General features: G+C 41.1%; 1 protein-coding gene across 1 annotated transcript; it reads left to right on the top strand.

The window, feature by feature from the left end:
* The first annotated feature begins 23757 nt into the window (after positions 1 to 23757).
* On the top strand, positions 23758 to 25966 carry LOC145049767 (uncharacterized). Its single transcript, XM_078998128.1, has 5 exons — positions 23758 to 24298; positions 24393 to 24499; positions 24594 to 24652; positions 24832 to 24890; positions 25446 to 25966. The coding sequence occupies exons 1-5, from the start codon at positions 23758 to 23760 to the stop codon at positions 25964 to 25966; spliced, it is 1287 nt and encodes a 428-aa protein (XP_078854254.1).
* The last annotated feature ends 348 nt before the right edge of the window (positions 25967 to 26314 follow it).

Here is a 26314-nt window from a genome sequence, read left to right as displayed (position 1 = left end):
CTGGCCTGAGATCGTCTCCTCCAAGGCCTTATCATGATACTGTCTCTAAGAGACTAGCTATTCATTTGGCCCAACCATTAAGTCCAACTCACTCCTCACGTGGAAAAGGAATATCATTTGAGGAAGGTATATTTGGAGAGGATGACGCCTCAGTGCCTAAGCTGAGAAAGGAGATTAGTGTGCTGAACTAGAAAAATATCGAGCTTGATATCAAGGTTGCAGACCTTCAAACTGAGAACGCCAAGCTCAATATTCAAGTTGGTAATCTTCTTGAAGATAAAGCTCAGAAAACAAAGCAGATCTTCGATCGTCAAACGCATTTTGGTTTGTTGAACGCCAGCTATTATGATTTGAAGAAGAAGCTGGAAGAAGAATTTGGTGACAAATTCAAATCATCTGTCAATGAGCCCAGAGTCTATCTTCCCAATGAAGACGCTCCCGTAGTTCCACCACCTAGAAGAACAACCACGATTGTTAATCGTTTTGAAAAAGAACCAGCACATGCTCCAAATGTCGTGGCGTTAAAACGTGCTAAGCTAGCCAAGTCTGCTGAGAAGGGTCAATTCTTGTTCAAGAGGAGCTCGGATCAGAATGCTCCCGTGGATCAACCAAACATCACCTTTACGAATCTTGGAGAAAATCGCTTCAGAGACGTTTATGGTGATAGGTATGGGATCATCTCATGGGGATTCCATGATCCTCTGAAAATGTGGATTGTAAGAAGCAAGAGTGGAAATACCGAATTGTATTAAGATGCTCACGACTTCCACTCTTGGACCAGGGTTGATCTTACGAAATTGTCTAAGGCTCCTTTTTGAAATCAATCAAATGAACCCAAGGCGAAACAGTTCAGGTTATTTTTGGAAGGTCAAGTGGCAGAGGGCTTTCCCTCAATGAAGACTACAGAGTCTATCATCAAGGTATACCCGAGTGTCATTGATCCCAAAACTAATCAGCCTCTACGGTCTGTGATGTGGCCCGCTACTAATAAAGTAAAGCAGATTCCTATCCTTCAGGATCATCCAGATGGATCTCTACAATCCATGCAATACTGGGTGTTTGATGAAACTACAACTTCTTCTGTCATCAAACTTAAACATGGATGTATTCGTCTATGACAAGAGGTATCTGCTATAGTTTGGAAAGTGGGATATACATTAGCTTTCTATTCATCAGATCATGGTGGCTGAAGACATTTTTGAGTCTGCTGCTAAGGAATACACTGCCATGGTTGCTGATATTATTCAAAAGGAGATGTGGAATGGAGCTATGGGAAAGTCAGACGTGCTGGTGGTTGATAAAGACTGAATCATGCTAGCCCCAAACCAAGGGGGGGATTGAAGGGCCAATATATATGGTTTGGGGTAGGCATCAATGTATGGATGAGTTAGGGCATTTGTCAATGTATTTTAGAGTCATTTGTGTATGTTTGATGTTTTCGATCTAGGAAGCTTTTGGTTAAGGTGTGACCGAAAACTTGTTTTTGGTCTGCTAACCGAAAACTGTTTTTGGTCCTTGTCAGTATATATAGGTGTCAAGCTGTTAGGGTAGAGCAACAGTTGTACTTTGCTAGTTTTCGGTCCCTGAGTTGTATCAGACGGTTTCAAGTGTTTAATCATATGCAAGCTCAGTTTCATTCATCTTCTACTCCGTTTCTTCTTTGTTTTCTTATACTTGATTGATCATTGGTAAAGATCCTTCCATCTAGGGCCTTACATTTTTTTCATTCTAATTTCCTTGACAACAACTAACTCTTTCTCCTCCCCAAGTTTATTTATTTTCAACTTCTTCTCAGCAACAACCTTTGTTCGGTATATAGTGTTGTGTCTTTATGGGCTTTTTGCATAGTGTATTTTGTATCTGGGTTAGCCCTCTCCACCCATCATTTACTTTTAGGGTTTTACTATTTAAGATGCATGCATGCATCGTGTATTAGTAAATCGTGTCATTGTAAACCCTACATAGCCTCTACAGTAGCATATCTTTATCGAGCTCTTCTAAGGTTGTGACTTTTAATCATTCGACACATTCTTGATTCATATTCTGTGTTTGATTGCTTTTTTCCTGTTTGAATCTAATCGATCTTTAGAGTTTTATTCTCAACAATTGGTATCAGAGCAGGAGACTGTGTAATCTATATGCAACTCTTCTGTTAAAAGATTTTTTAGGGTTTTCACTATTGTTGAATCTGGTTCAGCATCATCATTGTTATTGACGCTGATCTTTGATCTTAATATTGCCTAAAAACTACTTTAGTTTACACATCTGATTCATATAGGTTTTAATCTATCTTTAAATATATCAGACGATTCTCACGTTAACTCCAAAAATATTTCAAGCAACATTGGATCAACAACCATAGCCCCTATTCTTTTCCCCTGTGATTATGAAGTATGGGCGTTGCACTTTGAAGATTACGTCCTAGGGCTTGAAGACAATGGCTATATGATATGGGAAGCCATTACTGTCCAGATGTTTGCTCATACATGAACAAGAGGAGAAATTACAACTCAAGCGGACTATAACAAGCTCCTTCTTGATGTAAAAGACATACCACAAGATGAGAAGGATAAGCTGATAAACAACGTTAAAGCGACGTGGATCATCAGGTTTGCTTTGCCACCACACACTTTTGATTTGGTGATTTCATGCGACACAACAAAAGCCATCTGGGATAGGCTCAAGGAACTATACTCAAGTGATATTGATCTTGAGGATTCTACTCAAACTTTACTGCTTTCAGAGTTTGGAGCCTTTGTACAAAAGCCTGAAGAGTGTCTAGATCAAACATTCAATCACTATAATCATCTTCTCAGTAAGATGATGAAGCACAAGATTGGACGTGAATTAATTGAGCAAAAGTCACATTCATGAACGGGATAAGATCTGAATTGAAGGTTGTAGTTTCTATTGTAAAAGCACATGAGCAGTTCAAGAACTACACGTTGGCGAAGCTTGTTGGAATATTGAGGTCACATGAAGATGAAGTGGCGAAAGAAGGGAAGCTAGTTTCTGGGATGGGATCACTGACCCTTGTTGCGAAGGGTAAAAAGGTTGTTGATGATGATGGTTCGGAATCTAATCTCTTCGATTGTGAACTTTCTAAGGAGGAATTTACTATGATGGTGTCTAATCCAAAGAGACTCGCAAAGAAGAACTTCATGTTGGATTAATGTCTAAGTCCATAACTATATTTGGTAAGACTTGACCCGACCCGGCATGGTCCATTTGGGTTGCATACCATCATGCACTTGGATGAGAGAAATAAGACACTTATGGTTATTAATATATTATAAGTTCTAGTATATTAATAATAAGAATAATAAGATTATTTAATTAGTATTGATCAAGAATTAATCTAGGATTAATTAAGTGATCAAAAGAAGACTAATTAAATATATGGGTTGATTGTGTAAATCATCCATACTTGTATAGTGGGCTAATGCTCCATGGATAATCAAGTTGGGCTAAAACCCATAGGATGGTTCATGGATGCTCCATGGTGTATTTGAACCCATGGATCCAAGGAAATGGAAAGTCATGACAATTAGGGTTTACCCTAATTGTAACACTATATAAAGATCTTATTCTTGACAAAATTGGCGACTAGTATTATTCTAGAGAGGGCTAGCCGATTTTGATGAGTGTAGAATTCTCTCAAGTCATTCCAAGTGTTTTGATGATTGTGATTCCATTTGAGGTGTCACACTTGGGGCACTAGGTACTCAAGCTTCATGAAGACTTTCTACATCAAAGAGGTATGTATTCTATCTTGCTATAGTTATTGTTTTGTATGCTAGATTAGGATAATACCTTGGAAGTTCTTATTTGCATGTATAATAGAGAAAACATAGATCCAAGGTATTTAGGGTTGCATGTACACTTAGGAGTGTTAGAATGCTCAAAACCCAACAGTGGTATCAGAGCCTAGGCTTGTTTTCTTGTTATACTTGCAAAAGAAGCTTGAAAATCGAGTTTTGATGTTGTCTGCCCAGCAGACTCGCCGAGTCCATGAATGGACTCGCCGAGTCCAAGGCAAAATGCATCCAACTCGCCGAGTTGGTTCGTGCACTCGACGAGTTGGACCCCCAGACAGCATAAACTCGACTGTTTTGGCTAGAAATGGACTAGGAACATTACCCTAAGTTGTTTTTGAACTTATAAACTTGTTTTTGATGTGGTAATGTTCATGCTAATCCATTTTCAAAGATAATTGTCAATAGATTCATGTTTTGTATTAGTTTAAGGTTTAGACTAATTACATGAAAAAGTTTGATTTGAATTATCTTGTTCTTATGAGTTGCTTAGATTAATAGAAATGTTGAGTGAAATAGTTGTTTTCAATCCATTTTAATCTAAGAGTTGAGTATAAAATGTGTTTGTGTAACTTGTCCTCAAGTTACATGAAGAGTCACATTAAAGACTCATAAAATTCATAAGAGTTGGCAATGGTTACAAAATGAAGAGTCTTATGTCATTGAATGTTTTTTTATGACTCCATAACTTGTCCTCAAGTTATGGAAGTTCAAGAGTTACTTCATTAAAGAAAAAATATGTAACCATAATTAAATCCATAAGTTATAAAATAAAGAAAAAGTTAGTTCTTTATTAGTTTAAAGTCTTCCATAACTTGTCCTCAAGTTATGGAACTTGAAGAGTTTTTAGATTAAAACTACTTTAAACTCATAAGTTATGGAATTAATTAGTTTTGAATAGTTTCAAAACTTGCCCTCAAGTTTTGGAATTTGAAAAGTTTTCAAGTATGAATACTTTAATTCCAAGTTAGCCCTTAGAATTTTAAAAGTTAAAATTCAACCCTTATACTTTATAATATTATAAGTTAATAATATATATATATATATATATATATATATATATATATATATATATATATGTATAAGAGTAAAGTCTGTCTTACCGCTAGTACGCCTCATTCACGAAGCCGGTCTATAAGGTGGGTATAAGGTTGTTGCCTATAAAATGGCAACTTAATGGGTGTCCACTCTCACCCACCGCTTTCTTGACTGGTGGAGGGTCGTTAGCCGAACGGGTTTGACAGGACTAGAATTCTCCCTTCATTAAAAGTATTAATGAAAAATCCTAAGTAACTAAACTCTTAATAATACCCAATCTTAGTTACTTAGGAAAAATGTGAATAAGGTGCTAATCCATGAAATTACACTTTACACTTTGTCTAAGTCGTTAGTGGAGCGTGTGTGGTTAACTGGCACACTAACTTGGACTTAACAAGGTAGGTAAAGGGTGACTTAATATTTATCATAGTATCGATGGAGCGTGTGTGGTTAACCGGCACATCGATTGAGGGGTAATTTATTAAGGGTACCAAGTGATTTGCATGGTTACTTCACACCTTGTTTTGTGATCCTCGGCATCCCAGTCACAAAACCTGAAGGGCACACTCGAGATTGAAACATGCCATTGAACAGTTCAATGAATTTCAAAGATCTAGGAGTTTCAAAACCAATTAAAACCTAATAATACATTTCGTTTATCTTGGTGGAAATTGGTGAATCGTCATTCACCTACCTTCAAATATTTTATAGCTTGGATTACGGCATACCTCTTCTAAGTTATAAAATAGTTTGTTGGGTCCTAGCCTTAATATTTCATATTGGGTGTCATATTAAGGACTTAAGATCAACTATCTTGAATATCTCCCAAAAGATGTCTGGTTTAGACATTTATGATCTTCCCAAATCTCTTGAAACAAGCTTTCCTAATGAAGATGATGTCCCATGGATATCATACTTCTTCACCTCTTCAAATTATTCTCCTAAACCCACAAGTTCTTGAAAAGTTTAAGGTCACTCAAGCCCTATTGGCAAGGCAAGGTCTAGGTGTGATCACATCTTGGAGATGTAGTCACATATTGACAAGCCGGGAGAGTTGGGTGTCAAAGTCTTGAGAAAGTTGGTGGTTCAATCACTTTCTAAGTCACATAGTGAGTTCTTTTGGAACACCTATGAAACCGACTATGACAAGACCCTTAATGATCTTATCTAAGATCAACTTTCTTAAAACTTGATGGACATTGACAATAGTGACACAGGAAATCTCGGAAAGCATTCTCTTCCCAATGGAAAGGGATCGGCCATAGTCAACTCGGTTGACCAAATGGTAAAGAGAAAAGCTAAGTCTGTGATAGTCTCGTGTACCATTATCAAAGGGTCCATATGTTTATATTGCCAAAGGAAGGGGCATTGGTTGCGAAGCTGCCAAATTTACCTAAGGATGTTAAAGTCAATAAGTTTGACTCTACTTCAGGTAAATTCCACTATCTAACTCTGTTAAGTTTCTATTATGAGATTCTTGATACATGATGTGACTAGGTGACATGGTGATGTTTTAAGAATCAAAGAAAAATGAAGAAACTTAAAGAAAGGATATGCTGAATCTGATCGCATAGATGGATTTCTATCGCATAGTTTGAAAAATCGGATTCTTGAGCTACTTCCTAGGAGTTATGATATATTGCTTAGGAATAGATAACAACAAGTTTTCATGTGCTTATGGTTTGTAAGGATAAGTTTTTTTTCTTCCGCAAAGTTTTAAAATAAAAGAAAAATTTTTGATTTTATTTATTTTAAAATATCCTTACAATTGCATTTGAGGGAAAATTGTTGCCTATATGATTCCATTAAGAGCAAGAGTGGAAATATGAAGTTGATTCTTTCATTTGTGGTAATGTCTATATTTACCAAATAAGGAAAGATTCTCATCACCCAAGTTTCATTTGGACCGGGACTTGGAATCATGCAAGTTGTATAGCATGATGAATGAGAACTTTCAAGTTTTGGAAAAAAAAATTAAGACTAATTACTTATTCACATGGATGTGTGAGTCAAGTAATGGACTAAGGGATCGAGTACATAGTCTTGTGCACTGATTTAGTCCACCACAAAAAGTTTGATAAGACTATTCGTCATGATTTACTTAAGTTCAGTAAATATGATTATACTTACAAGCTTAAGTGTAACTCTAAGACATTGGAAAAAGGTTCCAATGTATGGCAGAGCGAATAAGAAGAATCAAAATGGCAGAAGGATAAAAGTTTCTCAAATCTGAAAAGATGGGAGAGTACTTTAGTATCAGCTTTTGTGATCATCTTAATGATTAAGAAACCATAGCACAATTAGTTCTCTAAGGAAATCTTTGTGCATTCTTATGACTAAGAAGAGGGATCTTGAATTGTTGAAATGGTTAAATCAAGAAGATGAGTCATACTTCGTTCCAATACAAGTCTTAGGGTCATACTCCAAGATTGTAACTTGAGTGACATGTCTTAAAGAAGGTTTAAAACACTTGTTAAATGTAAGAGTAAAAGTTTTCTACTCTTGTACATTTGAAATTGGTAAGTTGTGATGTTTTGGATAAAACAAAGATCAACTTAGGCCAATTGTGTGAAGTGTTTGTCTTGATTAGAATCCACACTATCTCTTGGATATTTGACAAGGGAGTCTTATAGGTCAAGAGGACAGTGGGAGTCTTAAAGGTCTTGAAAGTCTCAAGAACTAATCAAGAATAAAACCTAAAGTTCTTCACTAGCACACAACTTGAGGTTTATAACCTATCGTGTTGACATATTCTGTGCCCATTCCAGTTAAAGTTGGTTTTGCATATGAGTTCTTAGAGTTCTCAATTTGTTGCACAACAACTTGGAAGCAATGGCAGGCCCTTGAGCTGCCAGGTGGCAAGAAATTAAGATTGAGTTCAGTCCATATGGTTTTGGATTTGTCATTATCCTTGTCTTGTGACTATGATTTTGACAATTCACATGGATAAGAACACATACACCAGTAAATCTAAGTGTCATAAGGTTTCTCTCCGATTCATGAAAATGATGGTGAGGAAACACTTTCACTAAGTAGATTTTAGCTAGATAGCAATTGTGATATTTGCATTCTCAAAGTCGTTAGTGGAGCGCGTGTGGTTAACCGGCACACTAATATGGACTTGTGAGAAGTGGCAAAAAGGTCTAACCATTATGATTACGGCATACCTCTTCATAATTGTTTAGACTCACAAGTGTGCTATCTAAGGGAAGGTGTATGATTTTGATACAGCTTTATCAAAACAATCTAGCATCAGAAATCTGAACTTTGGTAAGAAAGTCAATGAAGTATTGATTTCTAGAAGTCCAGCTGATTTCTGAGTACATGTCAAAGCTAGTGGGAGCATAAGTGTTATGCTAATAATCATCATGATAGTGGGAGCATGATAATTTGCAAGCTAGCAATGTTAATTATAGAAAAACAACTATAATTAAGGGAGAGGAAATTATGCTTCATCTCAAATCTATAAGCTTAGATCGTGAGGTTTTAATCATTTAGTCAAGGAAATATATATGAATTTCATGTTGGAATGGCTCAACATAAGGAAATTCTGTATATGGGTATGAATTTCATGTTGGAATGGCTCAACATAAGGAAATTCTGTATATGGGTCCGTTATTTGCGTTCTAAAATTCGATTATGATTACGACATCCCTTTTCATAATCTGAATTATGAGAACTTGGCAAATTGAAATGGAAATATTATAGCAAAAGACTGGTTTAGTCTTTATGTGAGACATCATGAATCGTGTCCCATATGCTTCGGATATAGGATCGATTACATGTGCTATAATCATCCGTTCTAAAATTTTCAAAATGCCTGGGGCATTAAGAAGGGAAAAGGTTTAGAACTGGATATGACTAAAAGGATTAAACAATTGTCGAGGACAATCTAAGGTTTACCAAAGATTGGTTACTCAAGGACAATTGGAAGTATAGTGATAATTCTGGAAGGACCATATTGACATAATCTGTTAGGAGGCAACTCTTGTTCAAAAGTGATAGTCAAAATGGAATCTGGAAATGTTTCAAAGTTTGAATTTCCAATCTGTGTAAGATTAAGGAAACTTAATGCAAGAAGGATGTTTCCAAGGAGCTGATCTCCTTTGGAATACTCTGTAATGATTGTTGTCAAGTCTTTCTGACTTTGTGCATAATCATTACGAGAGGGTCAATGCATATAAGTTTAGAATCTAACAGATTTCAGTAAATGGCATCAATTTGGAATTCTTGCATTTGCAGTAAGGATTTGGGAGTGTGAAAAGAGAATCATTGAAGTTATGTTCAATTGATCTAGTTCACAAAGTAAATATCATAGACAAACATAGTATGCATACTTGGTGTGTGGCATGACTAGTGTTTAGAAAACATAGTGTACATGCTTGGAGCATGGGACAACTATTGTTTTAAATTCAAGAATAAAGTTGATAGCTGAAACAGTATACAATGAATAATGTGTAATCATATGGTGATAAATAAAAGGTGTTTTATTTATGTTCAAAGTGTTGATACCATATTGGATTCAATTATTATTGTGTTTCACTTTGCATGTTTTGACTTCCCGAATAAACTAGGTTATTCTTCCGGAATGACTAAGTTATTGAAACCATCCACAGTCGGTCATATTTTGGAAGTAGATATGAATTAAGACTGTCATGATGGGTTGTAGAGGTCTAAGGTGTTGGACAAGGCTACAGCAATCATGAGTGCTCATAAGTTCTGAGTATTGGATTCAACCCGCGCTCATTGGAATCACTTCATGGATTTTATCACGAGTGATCATGAGACGATAATATCTTATATTCTTCAAACCTAGAGATATGAGTTGTTACTATGAGTTGATAGTACATTGATTGCACGAAACCGCATTTGGTAACTCTGTGCTATAAAACGTGCCTTTGTGTATGATTCAACAACTAGTAGAACAAGCCATATGAGTCGAAGTTTATCCGTTCCTTTTACCTTCGGGATAAAAGCGATATCTGTGGGCCCCTCGATGATTTGATGATGACAAATGGAAGTGCTCGGCCGGGCCAGGACTGATTTGATTTGTTCAATTAGTCAGTCGTCATAAATCGGAAATCGGGAAACAACAAATGGACAGAGAGAATGATTATAATCCATGTCTCAGTCCATATGATATCTAGAATGGAGGAATATATGATCCCTTATCTAATGGACAAGTCACTGACAAAGGTCAGAGTTCATCTACAAGGTCAGAGTTCGACAGAAGCTTTTGAGAGCTACGATTGCCAGTTGGTTCCTGAAGTCATACGCAATAATAGTTTTAGACTTATCCAAGTGGGAGACTGTTGGATTAATGTCTAAGTCCATAACTATATTTGGTAAGACTTGACCCGACCCGGCATGGTCCATTTGGGTTGCATACCATCATGCACTTGGATGAGAGAAATAAGACACTTATGGTTATTAATATATTATAAGTTCTAGTATATTAATAATAAGAATAATAAGATTATTTAATTAGTATTGATCAAGAATTAATCTAGGATTAATTAAGTGATCAAAAGAAGACTAATTAAATATATGGGTTGATTGTGTAAATCATCCATACTTGTATAGTGGGCTAATGCTCCATGGATAATCAAGTTGGGCTAAAACCCATAGGATGGTTCATGGATGCTCCATGGTGTATTTGAACCCATGGATCCAAGGAAATGGAAAGTCATGACAATTAGGGTTTACCCTAATTGTAACACTATATAAAGATCTTATTCTTGACAAAATTGGCGACTAGTATTATTCTAGAGAGGGCTAGCCGATTTTGATGAGTGTAGAATTCTCTCAAGTCATTCCAAGTGTTTTGATGATTGTGATTCCATTTGAGGTGTCACACTTGGGGCACTAGGTACTCAAGCTTCATGAAGACTTTCTACATCAAAGAGGTATGTATTCTATCTTGCTATAGTTATTGTTTTGTATGCTAGATTAGGATAATACCTTGGAAGTTCTTATTTGCATGTATAATAGAGAAAACATAGATCCAAGGTATTTAGGGTTGCATGTACACTTAGGAGTGTTAGAATGCTCAAAACCCAACACTTCAGTCGCAACAAAAATTGAATTTGGCAGGGCAGTTATAGCTCTGAAGAGGTAAAGGAGGAGAGTGCAAATAACTCTCAGAAAGAAGAAGCAAAGAAGGATAAAAACCTTGTGGGGGACTCCGACTATGATTGTAATTACTGTCATGGCAAAAACCATCTAGCCAAGGAACGCATGCTGAGAAGAATGAACGAGAAGAAGGAAGGAGAGGATGACGAGACATAATATCTTTGAAAGCTGGAGGAGATTAAAAAAGAAGAAGAACGCTGATAACATTATGCCTGCTTTGATTGTGCAGGAAAACGAAGCTGAAGATGAGTTTGGCAGAGTCGAGGTCTGGTCGACTGACTCGAAAGATGAAGAGGTTTGCAGACCTACTCATGGAAGGAGCTTTGCAGCGAAGGATGAAGTTTTGCAGTTTAATGGAAGGTGTTTGATGGTTACCAATGAAGTGTCAGAGATGAGGGGTTATGCAACTGATGGTGGATGTAGTGTTGATAGTTGTTTCTCTGCAAAACTAGTTCATGAGCAAATAAGCGAGTGCGAGCAGGTGATCAACAAGGTAAACGCTATTCTTGAATCTCTAAATATACTCGTTCATAGATATGAAACTGAATTGAACGAATTAAAATACACATTTTCAAGTTTCAGTGATAGTCTAAAACAATATCGTTTAAAATATTCTGACTTAACCGATTAACTCAACAGGGTTTCGTCAAATAATGAAGAGAGGCGCATATGGACTGAAAAATTGGAGTTAGATTTCTATCGATCTAGGGATGAGTTCCTTTATTTGCAAAGAGATAATTTGATGCTTTTGAAACAGAGAAACCTATTTTATTTAATTGCTAAGACGCTTTATTTCAGTATCACCCAGTTACATTTGATTGTGAGATTTGTAAGAAAATTCATAAAATGATTTTCCATTCCTTGAATTTAAAGAGGACGAAATAAATGTTGGCTGCTCCAGGTGAGAATCCATCATCTCATCAGACGAAGTTTCGGATGCATACAAAATAGGACTGGACAAAATCGAATCTTATATACTGTAACATCCCAAAAATACGAGCCAAAAATTTCATTTTTAAAACATATACTTAGTAAAGCATTTAGAAGTAAAAGCGTCATCGATCATAACATTTCATAAAAGATATCACACGTCTGGAAAATATTTTCATAAACATAATAATGTCAGAGTACAAATCCCCAGAAAGATCTAATAGTGCGGAATATGAGGCATGTGTGTGATGGGCCGCTACCGTGCCAGCTCCTTCCCCTTCGAAGAAGAGGTACCTGAAACCAAAACTGAAAACTGTAAGCACGAAGCTTAGTGAGTTCCCCCATAATACCTCATACCATACAAACATATAGTGAACAACTAGGAGATACGGGCCTCGCCCACACTCATGAAGATACGGGCCTCGCCCACACTCTGCTAGCTGGGAGATACGGGCCTCGCCCACACTCCGCTATCTGGGAGATACGGGCCTCGCCCACACTCCGCTATCTGAGAGATATGGGCCTCGCCCACAATCCGCTATCAGAGAGATACAGGCCTCGCCCACACTCAGCTGCAAATCCATAACATACAAGGATCACACAGACAGTGAGTATAGACAAATCTATCATACTGGCATATATCATAATCAAACTCGACCATGAGATACGGGCTCTGCCCACACTCCGACACTAGCATATCGTCTAATCGGGCCGACCTTGGTGCCTTAGACCTGTTACTACTGGAAGGAAACTCACCTCGAAGAGTAGCTACCGAAAGTCCGACTGCTAGACGTCTGGCTGCTGCACCGGTAATCCTCCGACTACAAACCTATACACATAGATTAGCCACTCATAAATATCCTTAAGTCAATTGACTGGCCCATCCCTGGTCCAAGGTCAACTCCTTGGTCAAGGTCAACTCTCAGTTGACTGGACTCGCCGAGTTGTGGCACAGACTCGCCAAGTCCTTCTCTACTAACCCGGTCCTACTCGCCAAGTCTCTCTTTCCACTCACTGAGTCACCCCTGACTCACTACTCGGGACTATGGAACCGACTCGTGATCCGACTCGCCGAGTCCGAGAGCAACTCGCCGAGTTCCACGATCAGATCTCCCACTCGCTTCCAATCCTCACCAGAACATCCCATAAGAGGATTTGGGGTTATGGGACTACGTTACACTGCTACTTCCGCGTGCAGATACGAAGGGTTGCACCTTCAACACTTAAATCCCTCTTGCTCAGTGAAAGTTCATATGACTCGCCGAGTTTGAAGAACAACTCGGCGAGCTCCAGGAAATCTTCATAGGACTCGCCGAGTTGTTCATCCAACTCGTCAAGTCTAAGACCATCTTCATAGAACTCGCCGAGTCCCTTCGACCCACTTCCCATACAGACCAAAATTGAGACATGCAACGCTTCTAACCCATAGATTTATGCTCCTAGAGCATGTTTATCACGTAAAGTTGCAAACTTTACGTGCATGCATGGCCCTATGAGCTCAAGAAGGCAAACCCAAGCTCTTTAAGGGGTCATACACTCAATAGGGACCTCAATAATCCCAACCACAGAGACTTTATACTTCTAGGATGTCCATAAGATCCCAATCTGAAGTCCTTTTAGAACTTAAAGCATAAATACATGGAATTTGAGGTTTTAGGGCTTGAAACCACTAATATGGGACAAAAAGGGGATCTAACGAACTAATGATCAAGGTAAGAACTTTTCTACCTGAATGGAAGCTTCTCATAGTGTAAATTCCGGATCTACCTCCCCTCCTTGCACACTTCAACCTCCTCTTCCTTCCTCCAAGCTCCAAACCTTATCCACAATGCCAAAATCACTCTCAAGAACAATATGGGGGCTAGGGTTTCTTTCTACAGTTCTCTGGAAGTGTTAGGGACTAAGGAGGCCAAGTTAGAGCATTTAAATAGGGTGCAAACGCCCAGATTAGGGTTTTTGTCCAAACAGGGTCTACTCGCTGAGTACAAAGTTCAAACCCCGCGCTATATCCCGCTCCTACTCGGCAAGTTGGTCCTTCAACTTGCTGAGTCCAAGGCAAAAATGCATAAAATTAAAATATTAATCACAAGGAGTACGTACCAGGAACCAGGTGCTACAAATCTCCCCCACTTATTTCAGACTTTGTCCTCGAAGTCTACTGCTCGATCCTAAAACAGCTCGGGGTTATGCTCCATTATCTCTTCCATCGGCTCCCAAGTCCACTCCGATCCCTTTCGGTGCTGCCATTGCACCTTCACGAGTTCCACCCTCTTGTTCCTTAGATCTTTCGACTTCCTGTCGAGGATCGCCACAGGCCGCTCGATGTAATTCAGGCTGTCATCGACCTGAATATCCTCCAAAGGCACCACTACCGAGTCGTCTACCAAACACTTCCACAATTAAGAGACGTGAAAAGTGTTGTGGATCTGGCTGAGTTCGGCTGGCAGATCCAACCTATACGCCACATTGCCCACCCAGGCTACAATCCTGAATGGCTCGATGAACCTTGGGCCCAACTTGCCTCGCTTCCTGAATCGGATGATGCCTTTCCACGGCGACACCTTCAGGAGAACCATATCCCCGACTTGGAATTCCAAGTCTGAACGACGCTTGTCGGCATAACTTTTCTGCCGACTCTGGGCAGTCTGGAGCCGACTCCGGACCTGCTGGATCTTCTCTTTCGTCTGGAGCACCAGTTCGGTGCTTCCCATGACCCTCTGGCCAACCTCACCCCAACATATCGGGGTCGTGCACCTCCTTCCATACAACATCTCGATGGGAGGGCGGTCGATGCTTGCATGATAACAATTATTATATGATAACTCCACCAACGGGAGGTAGGTATCCCAACTACCTCCGAAATCCAGAACACATGCCCGCAACATATCCTCTAACGTTTGGATGGTTCGCTCGCTCTGACCATCCGTCTGCGAGTGAAAAGCGGTGCTGAAATGCAGACGAGTACCCAACTGCTGTGCACAATCTATCACCGCCCCATTAGGGCTCAACCAATCCATGCCTATAATCACCTTGTTCCCCCGCAAAGGGATGGGAACCAAATCCACCAAATAGAACTCCTCAAATAACCTGAGGACACAATCCCTGAATACTACCGACGCTTGCACCGATCGATCATCGGCAATCTCTACCTCTAAAGGGCAATCCAACATGCCTGATGACTCAGTAAACCTCTTGCTAAGCGCAAGGGAAACAAATGATCGGGTGGCACCCGAGTCAAACAACACCTGAACAGGAATACCGTTCACATGGAACGACCCTAACGCATATACACAGAGCACATATCAATATCATAACATCATAAAAATAAGATAGAGGGAAAGAATCATACCCGTCACAACATCAGGTGCGGCGCGTGCCTCCTCTGTCGTCAGCTGAAACGCCCGACTCCTCACCACTGGAGCCTCTGCCTTGCCCTGCCGGCGATCTGTGATCCTCAGAGTCACTGGAGCTGGCGCCTTCACTGGCGCTAATGATGCCGTCAACTGGGGGCAATTGGCCCACTTGTGGCCCCTCTGGTTGCAGTGGAAACACAACAACTCAGATGTCTGAACAACCGAGACAGGGGTAGTACAATCCCTGCTAAAGTGCCCCGCCTTGACGCACTTGTAGCAGCCTGATGATCCCAACCTATATGCTCCCTCATGCGACCTGCCACATTTTCCGCAGCGGCCCGGCCCCCCTTGGCCTTTCGGCCTACCATTTTATCCCTTGGGCTTCTTCCCCGAAGCCCCAACCACCTGCCCCGTCTCTGGCTTTCTCTTTCGAATGTGCTCCAAATCAATCTCCCTTTCCCTCGCCCTGGCAATCATGGACTCCAGGGTAGGGGAAGCTGAAAAGCTAACATGCTCCCGGATGTCGGCCCGTAGCATGTCATGATAGCGGGTCCTCCTCATATCCTCATCTCCCGCATACTGGGGTACCAACAATGCTCTCTCCCGGAACTTGGTGGTGATCTCTGCCACAGTCTCCGTCGTCTGTCTCATGTCTAAGAACTCTCTGGCCAGCTGCTGAAGCTAGACAGCCGATGCAAACTCTGCCCTGAACCTGGTCACGAAGTCCGACCAGGTCATAGCCTCGACAGCCGAGGCTCCCAATGAGTCACCAACGGACTCCCACCAATCCCTAGCTCGGTCTCGTAAACATCCTGCTGCATATCTCACCTTCGACCCCTCGGGGCAGAAGCTGGTCAGCTGTGCGGACTCAATGTCCGCAATCCATCGTCTGGCAGCAATGGGGTCCTTCGCCCCATGGAAATCCGGTGCACCACTGCCCCTGAAGTCCTTAAAGGACAGTGTGCGAGATCCTGACTAGCCAGATGCCATGTCACTCCTGAACGCCCTGAGGCGGTCCTCCATCAGCTCAACTATCCCTTCCTTGATCGACCCGAAAATGATGGGGGTCGACTCAAGGATGCCTGTGGTGATTTCTGACGCGATGAACTCGCGTAGCCTCTCATCTACTGGCTCGGAACCTGATCCCGAACCCAATCCCCCTCCAAAATTGCCACCAGCTGGCCTCTGGCGTAGTACCACCATTCTGCAATACACACAGACAACCATTAGTGATACTGATACCCCTAAAGGGGTCACATTTACTTCAAGTTCCCTGGTCTTGTCTAAGCCTTCCTTAGTTCGGGTACGGTTCCTCTTCTTTTAGTAGTACGGGCCTATACTACCTTCCACATCTATCCGTACCTTCTCCAAGGACTGCCTGGACTCTACCAGGTCCCTTTCACTACTGTTAATCACTACTATACTCATCCTAGGCTTGCTCCAGGAAAATCTCTAACTCCACTCTACCCGGTCCTCAGCTGCTGAAGGCCTCCTTGTAATGTCAATTAGTCATTACCTGAACACCATCACAAGTGGTGAGGCTCAAATAATCCTTCGAGTAACAGACTCGGCCCTTCAACGGTTAGACTCAGACAAGAGCTACGCAATAGGGCCAAATCTAGCACTCTAAGATTATTCAACCCTGATCACATGTGACGTGACGTATTCACCTAATGTCTAACTCCCATCACTCAGAGTCCCACGAAGCACAAAGCAAGCAGCATTCAGACAAAAAGGGAACATTCTCAAGCAAATTTGTCCTCATAGAGAAAAGCTGAACTAGCATACCATGCTAAACTTATACTATCAGGCATAACCCTAACAGGCTATCCTACTGCTGTCTACTCAATTCTAGCATGCAATTTTCATACACTGAAACACATAAAGCAGGCACATAAGGCATCACTCCTAGATCCTTAGTCCTATTCTAGCATATTGTTCTACTGAAACTGATAAACATAACATAAGCTGGTATGGGTACTTTGGGGAATACTTACTTGAGCTCGGCCGGTCGCGCACATCACACACTTCTTCTTAAAACTCTTTACTTAGCTTTTTAGAAAATATTTTCTGCTTTAAAATCTTTTAATCCCTCGATTTGAGTTCGGACACCCCCGAAGGTGCGTCCGAATCCCTCAAACCAGGGCTCTGATACCAACTTTTAACATCCCAAAAATACGAACCAAAAATTTCATTTTTAAAACATATACATAGTAAAGCATTTAGATGTAAAAGCGTCACCGATCATAACATTTCATAAAAGATATCACATGTCTGGAAAACATTTTCATAAACATAATAATGTCAGAGTACAAATCCCCAGGAAGATCTCATAGTGCGGAATACGAGGCATGTGTGTGATGGGCAACTACCGCGCCAGCTCCTTCCCCTTTGTAGAAGAGGTACCTGAAACCAAAACTGAAAACTGTAAGCACGAAGCTTAGTGAGTTCCCCCATAATACCTCATACCATACAAATATACAATGAACATCTAGGAGATACGGGCCTCGCCCACACTCATGAAGATACGGGCATCGCCCATACTACGCTACCTGGGAGATACGGGCCTCGCCCACACTCCGCTATCTGGGATATACGGGCCTCGCCCATACTCCGCTATCTGGGAGATACGGGCCTCGCCCACACTCCGCTATCTGAGAGATACGGGCCTCGCCCACACTCCGCTATCTGAGAGATACGGGCCTCGCCCACACTCCCCTATCAGAGAGATACGGGCCTTGCCAACACTCAGCTGCTAATCCATAACATACAAGTATCACACAGACAACGGGTATAGACAAATCTATCATACTAGCATATATCATAATCAAACTCGACCATGAGATACGGGCTCTGCCCACACTCTGACACTAGCATATCGTCTAATCGGGCCGGCCTTGGTGCCTTAGACCCGTTACTACTGGAAGGAAACTCACCTCGAAGAGTAGCTACCGAAAGTCCGACTGCTAGACGTCTGGCTGCTGCACTGGTAATCCTCCAGCTACAAACCCATACACATAGATTAGCCACTCATAAATATCCTTAGGTCAATTGACTGGCCCATCCCTGGTCCAAGGTCAACTCCTTGGTCAAGGTCAACTCTCAGTTGACTGGACTCGCCGAGTCGTGGCATAGACTCGCCGAGTCCTTCTCCTACTAACCCGGTCCTACTCGCCAAGTCTCTCTTTCCACTCACTGAGTCACCCCTGACTCACTACTCGGGACTATGGAACCGACTCGTGATCCGACTCGCCGATTCCGAGAGCAACTCGTCGAGTTCGACGAGCAGATCTCCTACTCGCTTCCAATCCTCACCAGAACATCTCGTAAAAGGATTTGGGGTTTTGGGACTACGTTACACTATTACTTCCACGTGCAGATACGAAGGGTTGGACCTTCAACACTTAAACCCCTCTTACTCAGTGAAAGTTCATATGACTTGCCGAGTTTGAAGAACAACTCGGCGAGCTCCAGGTAATCTTCATAGGACTCGCCGAGAACGAGCAGATCTCCTACTCGCTTCCAATCCTCACAAGAACATCCCGTAAGAGGGTTTGGGGTTTTTGGACTACGTTACACTGTTACTTCCACGTGCAGATACGAAGGGTTGGACCTTCAACACTTAAACCCCTCTTACTTAGTGAAAGTTAATATGAATTTCCAAGTTTGAAGAACAACTCGGCGAGCTCCAGGAAATCTTCATAGCACTTGCCGAGTTGTTCATCCAACTCGTCAAGTCTAAGACCATCTTCATAGAACTCGCCGAGTCCCTTCGACCCACTTCCCATACAGACCAAAATTGAGACATGCAACGCTTCTAACCCATAGATTTATGCTCCTAGAGCATGTTTATCACGTAAAGTTGAAAACTTTATGTGCATGCATGGCCCTATGAGCTCAAGAAGGCAAACCCAAGCTCTTTAAGGGGTCATACACTCAATAGGGACCTCAATAATCCCAACCACAGAGACTTTATACTTCTAGGATGTCCATAAGATCCCAATCTGAAGTCCTTTTAGAACTTAAAGCATAAATACATGGAATTTGAGGTTTTAGGGCTTGAAACCACTAATGTGGGACAAAAAGGGGATCTAACGAACTAATGATCAAGGTAAGAACTTTTCTACCTGAATGGAAGCTTCTCATAGTGTAAATTCCGGATCTACCTCCCCTCCTTGCACACTTCAACCTCCTCTTCCTTCCTCCAAGCTCCAAACCTTATCCACAATGCCAAAATCACTCTCAAGAACAATATGGGGGCTAGGGTTTCTTTCTACAGTTCTCTGGAAGTGTTAGGGACTAAGGAGGCCAAGTTAGAGCGTTTAAATAGGGTGCAAACGCTCAGATTAGGGTTTTTGTCCAAACAGGGTCTACTCGCTGAGTACAAAGTTCAAACGCCGCGCCATATCCCGCTCCTACTCGGCAAGTTGGTCCTTCAACTTGCCGAGTCCAAGGCAAAAATGCATAAAATTAAAATATTAATCACAAGGAGTACGTACCAGGAACCAGGTGCTACAAATCTCCCCCACTTATTTCAGACTTTGTCCTCGAAGTCTACTGCTCGATCCTAAAACAGCTCGGGGTTATGCTCCATTATCTCTTCCACCGGCTCCCAAGTCCACTCCGGTCGCGCACATCACACACTTCTTCTTAAAACTCTTTACTTAGCTTTTTAGAAAATATTTTCTGCTTTAAAATCTTTTAATCCCTCGATTTGAGTTCGGACACCCCCGAAGGTGTGTCCGAATCCCTCAAACCGGGGCTCTGATACCAACTTTTAACATCCCAAAAATACGAACCAAAAATTTCATTTTTAAAACATATACATAGTAAAGCATTTAGATGTAAAAGCGTCACCGATCATAACATTTCATAAAAGATATCACATGTCTGGAAAACATTTTCATAAACATAATAATGTCAGAGTACAAATCCCCAGGAAGATCTCATAGTGCGGAATACGAGGCATGTGTGTGATGGGCAACTACCGCGCCAGCTCCTTCCCCTTTGTAGAAGAGGTACCTGAAACCAAAACTGAAAACTGTAAGCACGAAGCTTAGTGAGTTCCCCCATAATACCTCATACCATACAAATATACAATGAACATCTAGGAGATACGGGCCTCGCCCACACTCATGAAGATACGGGCATCGCCCATACTACGCTACCTGGGAGATACGGGCCTCGCCCACACTCCGCTATCTGGGATATACGGGCCTCGCCCATACTCCGCTATCTGGGAGATACGGGCCTCGCCCACACTCCGCTATCTGAGAGATACGGGCCTCGCCCACACTCCGCTATCTGAGAGATACGGGCCTCGCCCACACTCCCCTATCAGAGAGATACGGGCCTTGCCAACACTCAGCTGCTAATCCATAACATACAAGTATCACACAGACAACGGGTATAGACAAATCTATCATACTAGCATATATCATAATCAAACTCGACCATGAGATACGGGCTCTGCCCACACTCTGACACTAGCATATCGTCTAATCGGGCCGGCCTTGGTGCCTTAGACCCGTTACTACTGGAAGGAAACTCACCTCGAAGAGTAGCTACCGAAAGTCCGACTGCTAGACGTCTGGCTGCTGCACTGGTAATCCTCCAGCTACAAACCCATACACATAGATTAGCCACTCATAAATATCCTTAGGTCAATTGACTGGCCCATCCCTGGTCCAAGGTCAACTCCTTGGTCAAGGTCAACTCTCAGTTGACTGGACTCGCCGAGTCGTGGCATAGACTCGCCGAGTCCTTCTCCTACTAACCCGGTCCTACTCGCCAAGTCTCTCTTTCCACTCACTGAGTCACCCCTGACTCACTACTCGGGACTATGGAACCGACTCGTGATCCGACTCGCCGATTCCGAGAGCAACTCGTCGAGTTCGACGAGCATATCTCCTACTCGCTTCCAATCCTCACCAGAACATCTCGTAAAAGGATTTGGGGTTTTGGGACTACATTACACTATTACTTCCACGTGCAGATACGAAGGGTTGGACCTTCAACACTTAAACCCCTCTTACTCAGTGAAAGTTCATATGACTTGCCGAGTTTGAAGAACAACTCGGAGAGCTCCAAGTAATCTTCATAGGACTCGCCGAGAACGAGCAGATCTCCTACTCGCTTCCAATCCTCACAAGAACATCCCGTAAGAGGGTTTGGGGTTTTTGGACTACGTTACACTGTTACTTCCACGTGCAGATACGAAGGGTTGGACCTTCAACACTTCAACCCCTCTTACTTAGTGAAAGTTAATATGAATTTCCAAGTTTGAAGAACAACTCGGCGAGCTCCAGGAAATCTTCATAGGACTTGCCGAGTTGTTCATCCAACTCGTCAAGTCTAAGACCATCTTCATAGAACTCGCCGAGTCCCTTCGACCCACTTCCCATACAGACCAAAATTGAGACATGCAACGCTTCTAACCCATAGATTTATGCTCCTAGAGCATGTTTATCACGTAAAGTTGCAAACTTTACGTGCATGCATGGCCCTATGAGCTCAAGAAGGCAAACCCAAGCTCTTTAAGGGGTCATACACTCAATAGGGACCTCAATAATCCCAACCACAGAGACTTTATACTTCTAGGATGTCCATAAGATCCCAATCTGAAGTCCTTTTAGAACTTAAAGCATAAATACATGGAATTTGAGGTTTTAGGGCTTGAAACCACTAATGTGGGACAAAAAGGGGATCTAACGAACTAATGATCAAGGTAAGAACTTTTCTACCTGAATGGAAGCTTCTCACAGTGTAGATTTCGGATCTACCTCCCCTCCTTGCACACTTCAACCTCCTCTTCCTTCCTCTAAGCTCCAAACCTTCTCCACAAAGCCAAAATCACTCTCAAGAACAATATGAGGGCTAGGGTTTCTTTCTACAGTTCTCTGGAAGTGTTAGGGACTAAGGAGGCCAAGTTAGAGCGTTTAAATAGGGTGCAAACGCCCGGATTAGGGTTTTTGTCCAAACATGGTCTACTCGCCGAGTCCGGGGATCGACTCGCCGAGTACAAAGTTCATACCCCACGCCTTATCCCGCTCCTACTCGGCGAGTTGGTCCTTCATCTCGCCGAGTCCAAGGCAAAAATGCATAAAATGAAAATATCAATCACAAGGAGTACGTACCAGGAACCAGGTGCTACATATACAGTCCAAAGACCACAAAAACATGCTTAAACAACTTTTGGGTGAAAAAGACAAAGAGCAAATTAAATCTGAAAATATATAGAAGTTTGACTCATTAAGCACCAAGTTGATTTCTGAAAATTAACTTGATGTTGAAAACATTTCTGAATTTGACTATGAAAGTGATATGAGTGATATCTTTGTGGAGGATGAGGTTGACAGCTCCAAATTTGTTAAATGTGAACCTGAACCTGTGAAAGTCTTAATTTCTGAAAATTCAGTTGAATTTGCATGTTTTTTTGATTTTAAATCTGAAATTTTAAGAGAAAAAGAAACTATTTTTCCGAAGGTTCAAACTATTCCCAATCAAGTTTTCGCAACTAAGGGATTAAATAAAAATCAAACAGCAGAATTAACGTTCATGGTTGAAGACGACAATAAAGATGGTTGCGATGAGTTTTTTGGTCAGCTCCAATCGATAATGCAGACGAAACCAAAGGTCTATCTGTAATGACCTCTTGGAAAACGAAGAGCAGGTACGTAGCAGAACCGCTGAAAAAAGTTAATTCAAGCTACGAATAAGGAAGTCCTAGTGGAACCAAGAATGTTCCAAGGGATACTTCATCGGTTCAGACCGAAACTCCTCTTAGAAAGACAAAGTCTAGGGCAAACATTCACAAGTCATCTGAGCAATTTCTAGCTCAAAAACATTAACGAAATGCAAGATATAACAAAAATATCACGGGAATTAAGCATTTTTGGGAATCCAAAAATCCCAATTTTGTCTATCAAGAAAAGCCAGTCAATCCAAATGTGAAAGTCTTTTCACCTGCGAAACCTAACAATTTTGAACAAAATCAATCTCCACAGGTTTCAAATCAAAAAAGTTTTCAAAAACCATCCTTTTCTAATCATGTGAAACCTATGCAGAAAACCAAATCTCACTTCTCTCCTAACACGAATGCTTCACATTCAGCCAAAACATCGCAAGATGTTAAGAGCAAAGGAAAGATAGTTTCGGAGCCTAAAGTTCTTCTCAAGAGATCCGAAACCAATCCCAAGATAATTGAGAAGAAAATTGTCAAACAACATATCCATAATAAGCAAAGGAAAATATCCTCTAAGGATAAGAACCTAAAAGATAATAGGATCACAGTTTTTCAAATTAAAAGAAAAGATAGTACCACGTTGGTCAAAAGATCTTACATAGTTTATGTTGCTATTACTTTTCCCGTGAAAACCTCTTGAGGGCCCAAACAACTTTGGGTTCCTAAATCTACTTGATTTCCGCAGGTAATGTGTGACAAGCAGTTTGACTCTGAATGGTACATAGAGAGTGGCTGCTCGCGTCACATGACAGGAAGAAAGGAAGAGTTTATAGAGTTTAGAGAACTAAAGGATGGAGGAAGAGTAAAATATTACAACAATTCACTTGGTGAAATCAAGGGTTATGGGATGATAACCAATGGAGAGTTTTCAATTCACAAGGTCGCGTATGTGGAAGGACTGCAACACAACCTAATAAGTGTTTCGCGGCTAGTAGTTGGTACAGGACTAAAAGTGTCATTCGACAACGAAGGGTCGGAGATAATCGAAAAGGAGTCCAAGATAGTGCTCTTGAAGTCAAAACGCAAAGGCGAAATGTATCCGCCAAATATGAATCCTATCAAAGGGAAGCCTGCAGTTTGCTTACTTACGAAAGCTTCCACTGATGATAAATGGCTATGGCAACGAAGGCTCTCGCATCTTAATTTTAAAGATATCAACAAGCTTGTTTTTGGCGATCATGTGCAAGGGCTTCCTCTACTGAAGTATGATAAAGAACATCTTTATGCAGCCTGCGAATGGGGAAACAGAGAGCAGGAAGCGTCATCCAACGATTACGAATACGAAAGTGATAGAGCTACTTGAGCTTTTGCATATAGACATGTGTGGTCCTTTTACAATTGAAAGCATTGGTGGTAAAAAATATATTCTCGTAATTGTAGATGATTTTTCCAGATTCACTTGGGTGCATTTTCTTAAGCAGAAATCAAAAGCCACTCCAAAGCTCAAGGATTTTATAAAGCAAACCGAGAGACAACTGCGAAAGCTGGTTCATAAGATTCGCAGTGACAACGGTTTGGAATTCAAAAATCAAGCGTTTGAAGAATTCCACACTGAGAAATGAGTAATTCATACTTTTTCAGCTCCTTATACTCCTCAACAAAACAGGGTTGTCGAAAGACGAAACCGCTCGTTGTGCGAGGTTGCGAGAACCATGCTATCATTTGCGAATCTGCCGCTTTATTTCTGGGCGGATGCGATAGGAAATGCACGATTTACCCAAAACCGATCTATCATTAATATACGATTATCTGTCACTCCATATGAGATTATAAATAATCAAAAACATAATGTCAAGTTTTTCCATGTTTTTGGTTCTAGGAGCTTTATCTTCAATTCAAAAGAGCAAAGGAACAAAGTCGATGTAAAGGCTGACGTAGGTATATTCTTGGGGTATTATTTGACATCTAAAGCATATAGGGTCTCAACAAGAAGTCCAAATGGATAGAAGAAACCTAGTATGTCACTTTCGACGACAATTACTTAACGATGTTTCAGAAGAATGACAGACCATCACAGTAGATCTTTCCCAAACTGAATCCTGCTACCATCCCACTCTCCAATCTTTACAAGGAGTTCCTGAACATATTCAATGAGCCAAAAAAGAAATCTCCTCAGAATCCAAAGCAACAGACAACCAGCAAGACGAATTGAAGAAAATCATTGACAAAGCTGCGAAAGATATGGAATATGAGCACCTCAATCTAAAATATCCTGATGTTCCATCTCCACCTACAGATGTGAATGATACAATGCAGGGGGAGGGCTCAAATTCAACCTCCACACCTAATACACTTGTTCAGGGGGAGAATGAAACCCCTAAGTCAACTTAGAACAAACTTTCCAAGGGGAGAATCTGAATTCAGAAGAAGACATACATATATCATTCGAGGGGGAGAATGGAAATGCGAATGATGATTCGGATGTACAATCAGAGTTTGAAAAAGTCAATGTCGAATTGGATCCAAAATATGATCCTAATTACACTCCATTGGCTAAATGGACCAACGATCATCTAAAAACTCAAGCCATAGGAGATTCGTCTTCAGGAGTTCTTATGAGAGCACAACAAAAAGCGAAGCGAACGGCTTTATTATCTAAAGTGGAATATTGCATGTTCAATTCGTTTATCTCAAAGATTAAAGCAAAAAACATTCAAATTGCTCTTGATCATTCTGATTGGGTGCAAGCAATGCAAGAGGAGCTCAATGAATTCGAACGAAACAAGGTCTTGAGAATTATTCCTACGCCAAATGATGCATCCATTGTTGGTCTAAAATGGGTATTTCTCAAAAAGTTGGATAAAGCAGGAAATGTGATAAGGAACAAGGAACGACTCATAGTAAAGGGATATTGTCAGGAAGAAGGCATTGACTACGAAGAAACCTTCGCACCCATTGCAAGTTTGGAATCTGTTCGCATCTTTCTGGCATATTGCAACACACAAGAACTTTGAAGTTTATCAGATGGATGTCAATTGTGCATTTCTAAATGGGGAATTAGAAGAAACAATGTATGTGGAACAACCACCTAGGTTCATAAACGAAAAGTATTCGAACCACTATTACATTCTGGACAAAGCAGTTTACGGTCTAAAGCAAGCTCTAAGAGCCTGGTACGAAACTCTTACTCGTTTTTTAAAACATGATAAATTTAAACATGGATGGGTCGACCCAAACTTCTTCCACAGGAAAGATGGTGACCACTTGATCATTGTCCAAATTTACATTGAGGACATCATCTTCGGATCAGCTAACCCTAGCTTAATAGCCGAGTTCCGAAAGTTGTTGGAAATTAAGCTTGA

Source organism: Lactuca serriola, chromosome 5 (genome assembly GCF_051521515.1).
Source record: "Lactuca serriola cultivar US96UC23 chromosome 5, Lser_US96UC23_V15, whole genome shotgun sequence".
NCBI classification, from domain to species: Eukaryota; Viridiplantae; Streptophyta; class Magnoliopsida; order Asterales; family Asteraceae; genus Lactuca; species Lactuca serriola.
Note: the sequence above shows the minus strand (reverse complement) of the source record. Positions and strands in the feature narration are given on the sequence as shown.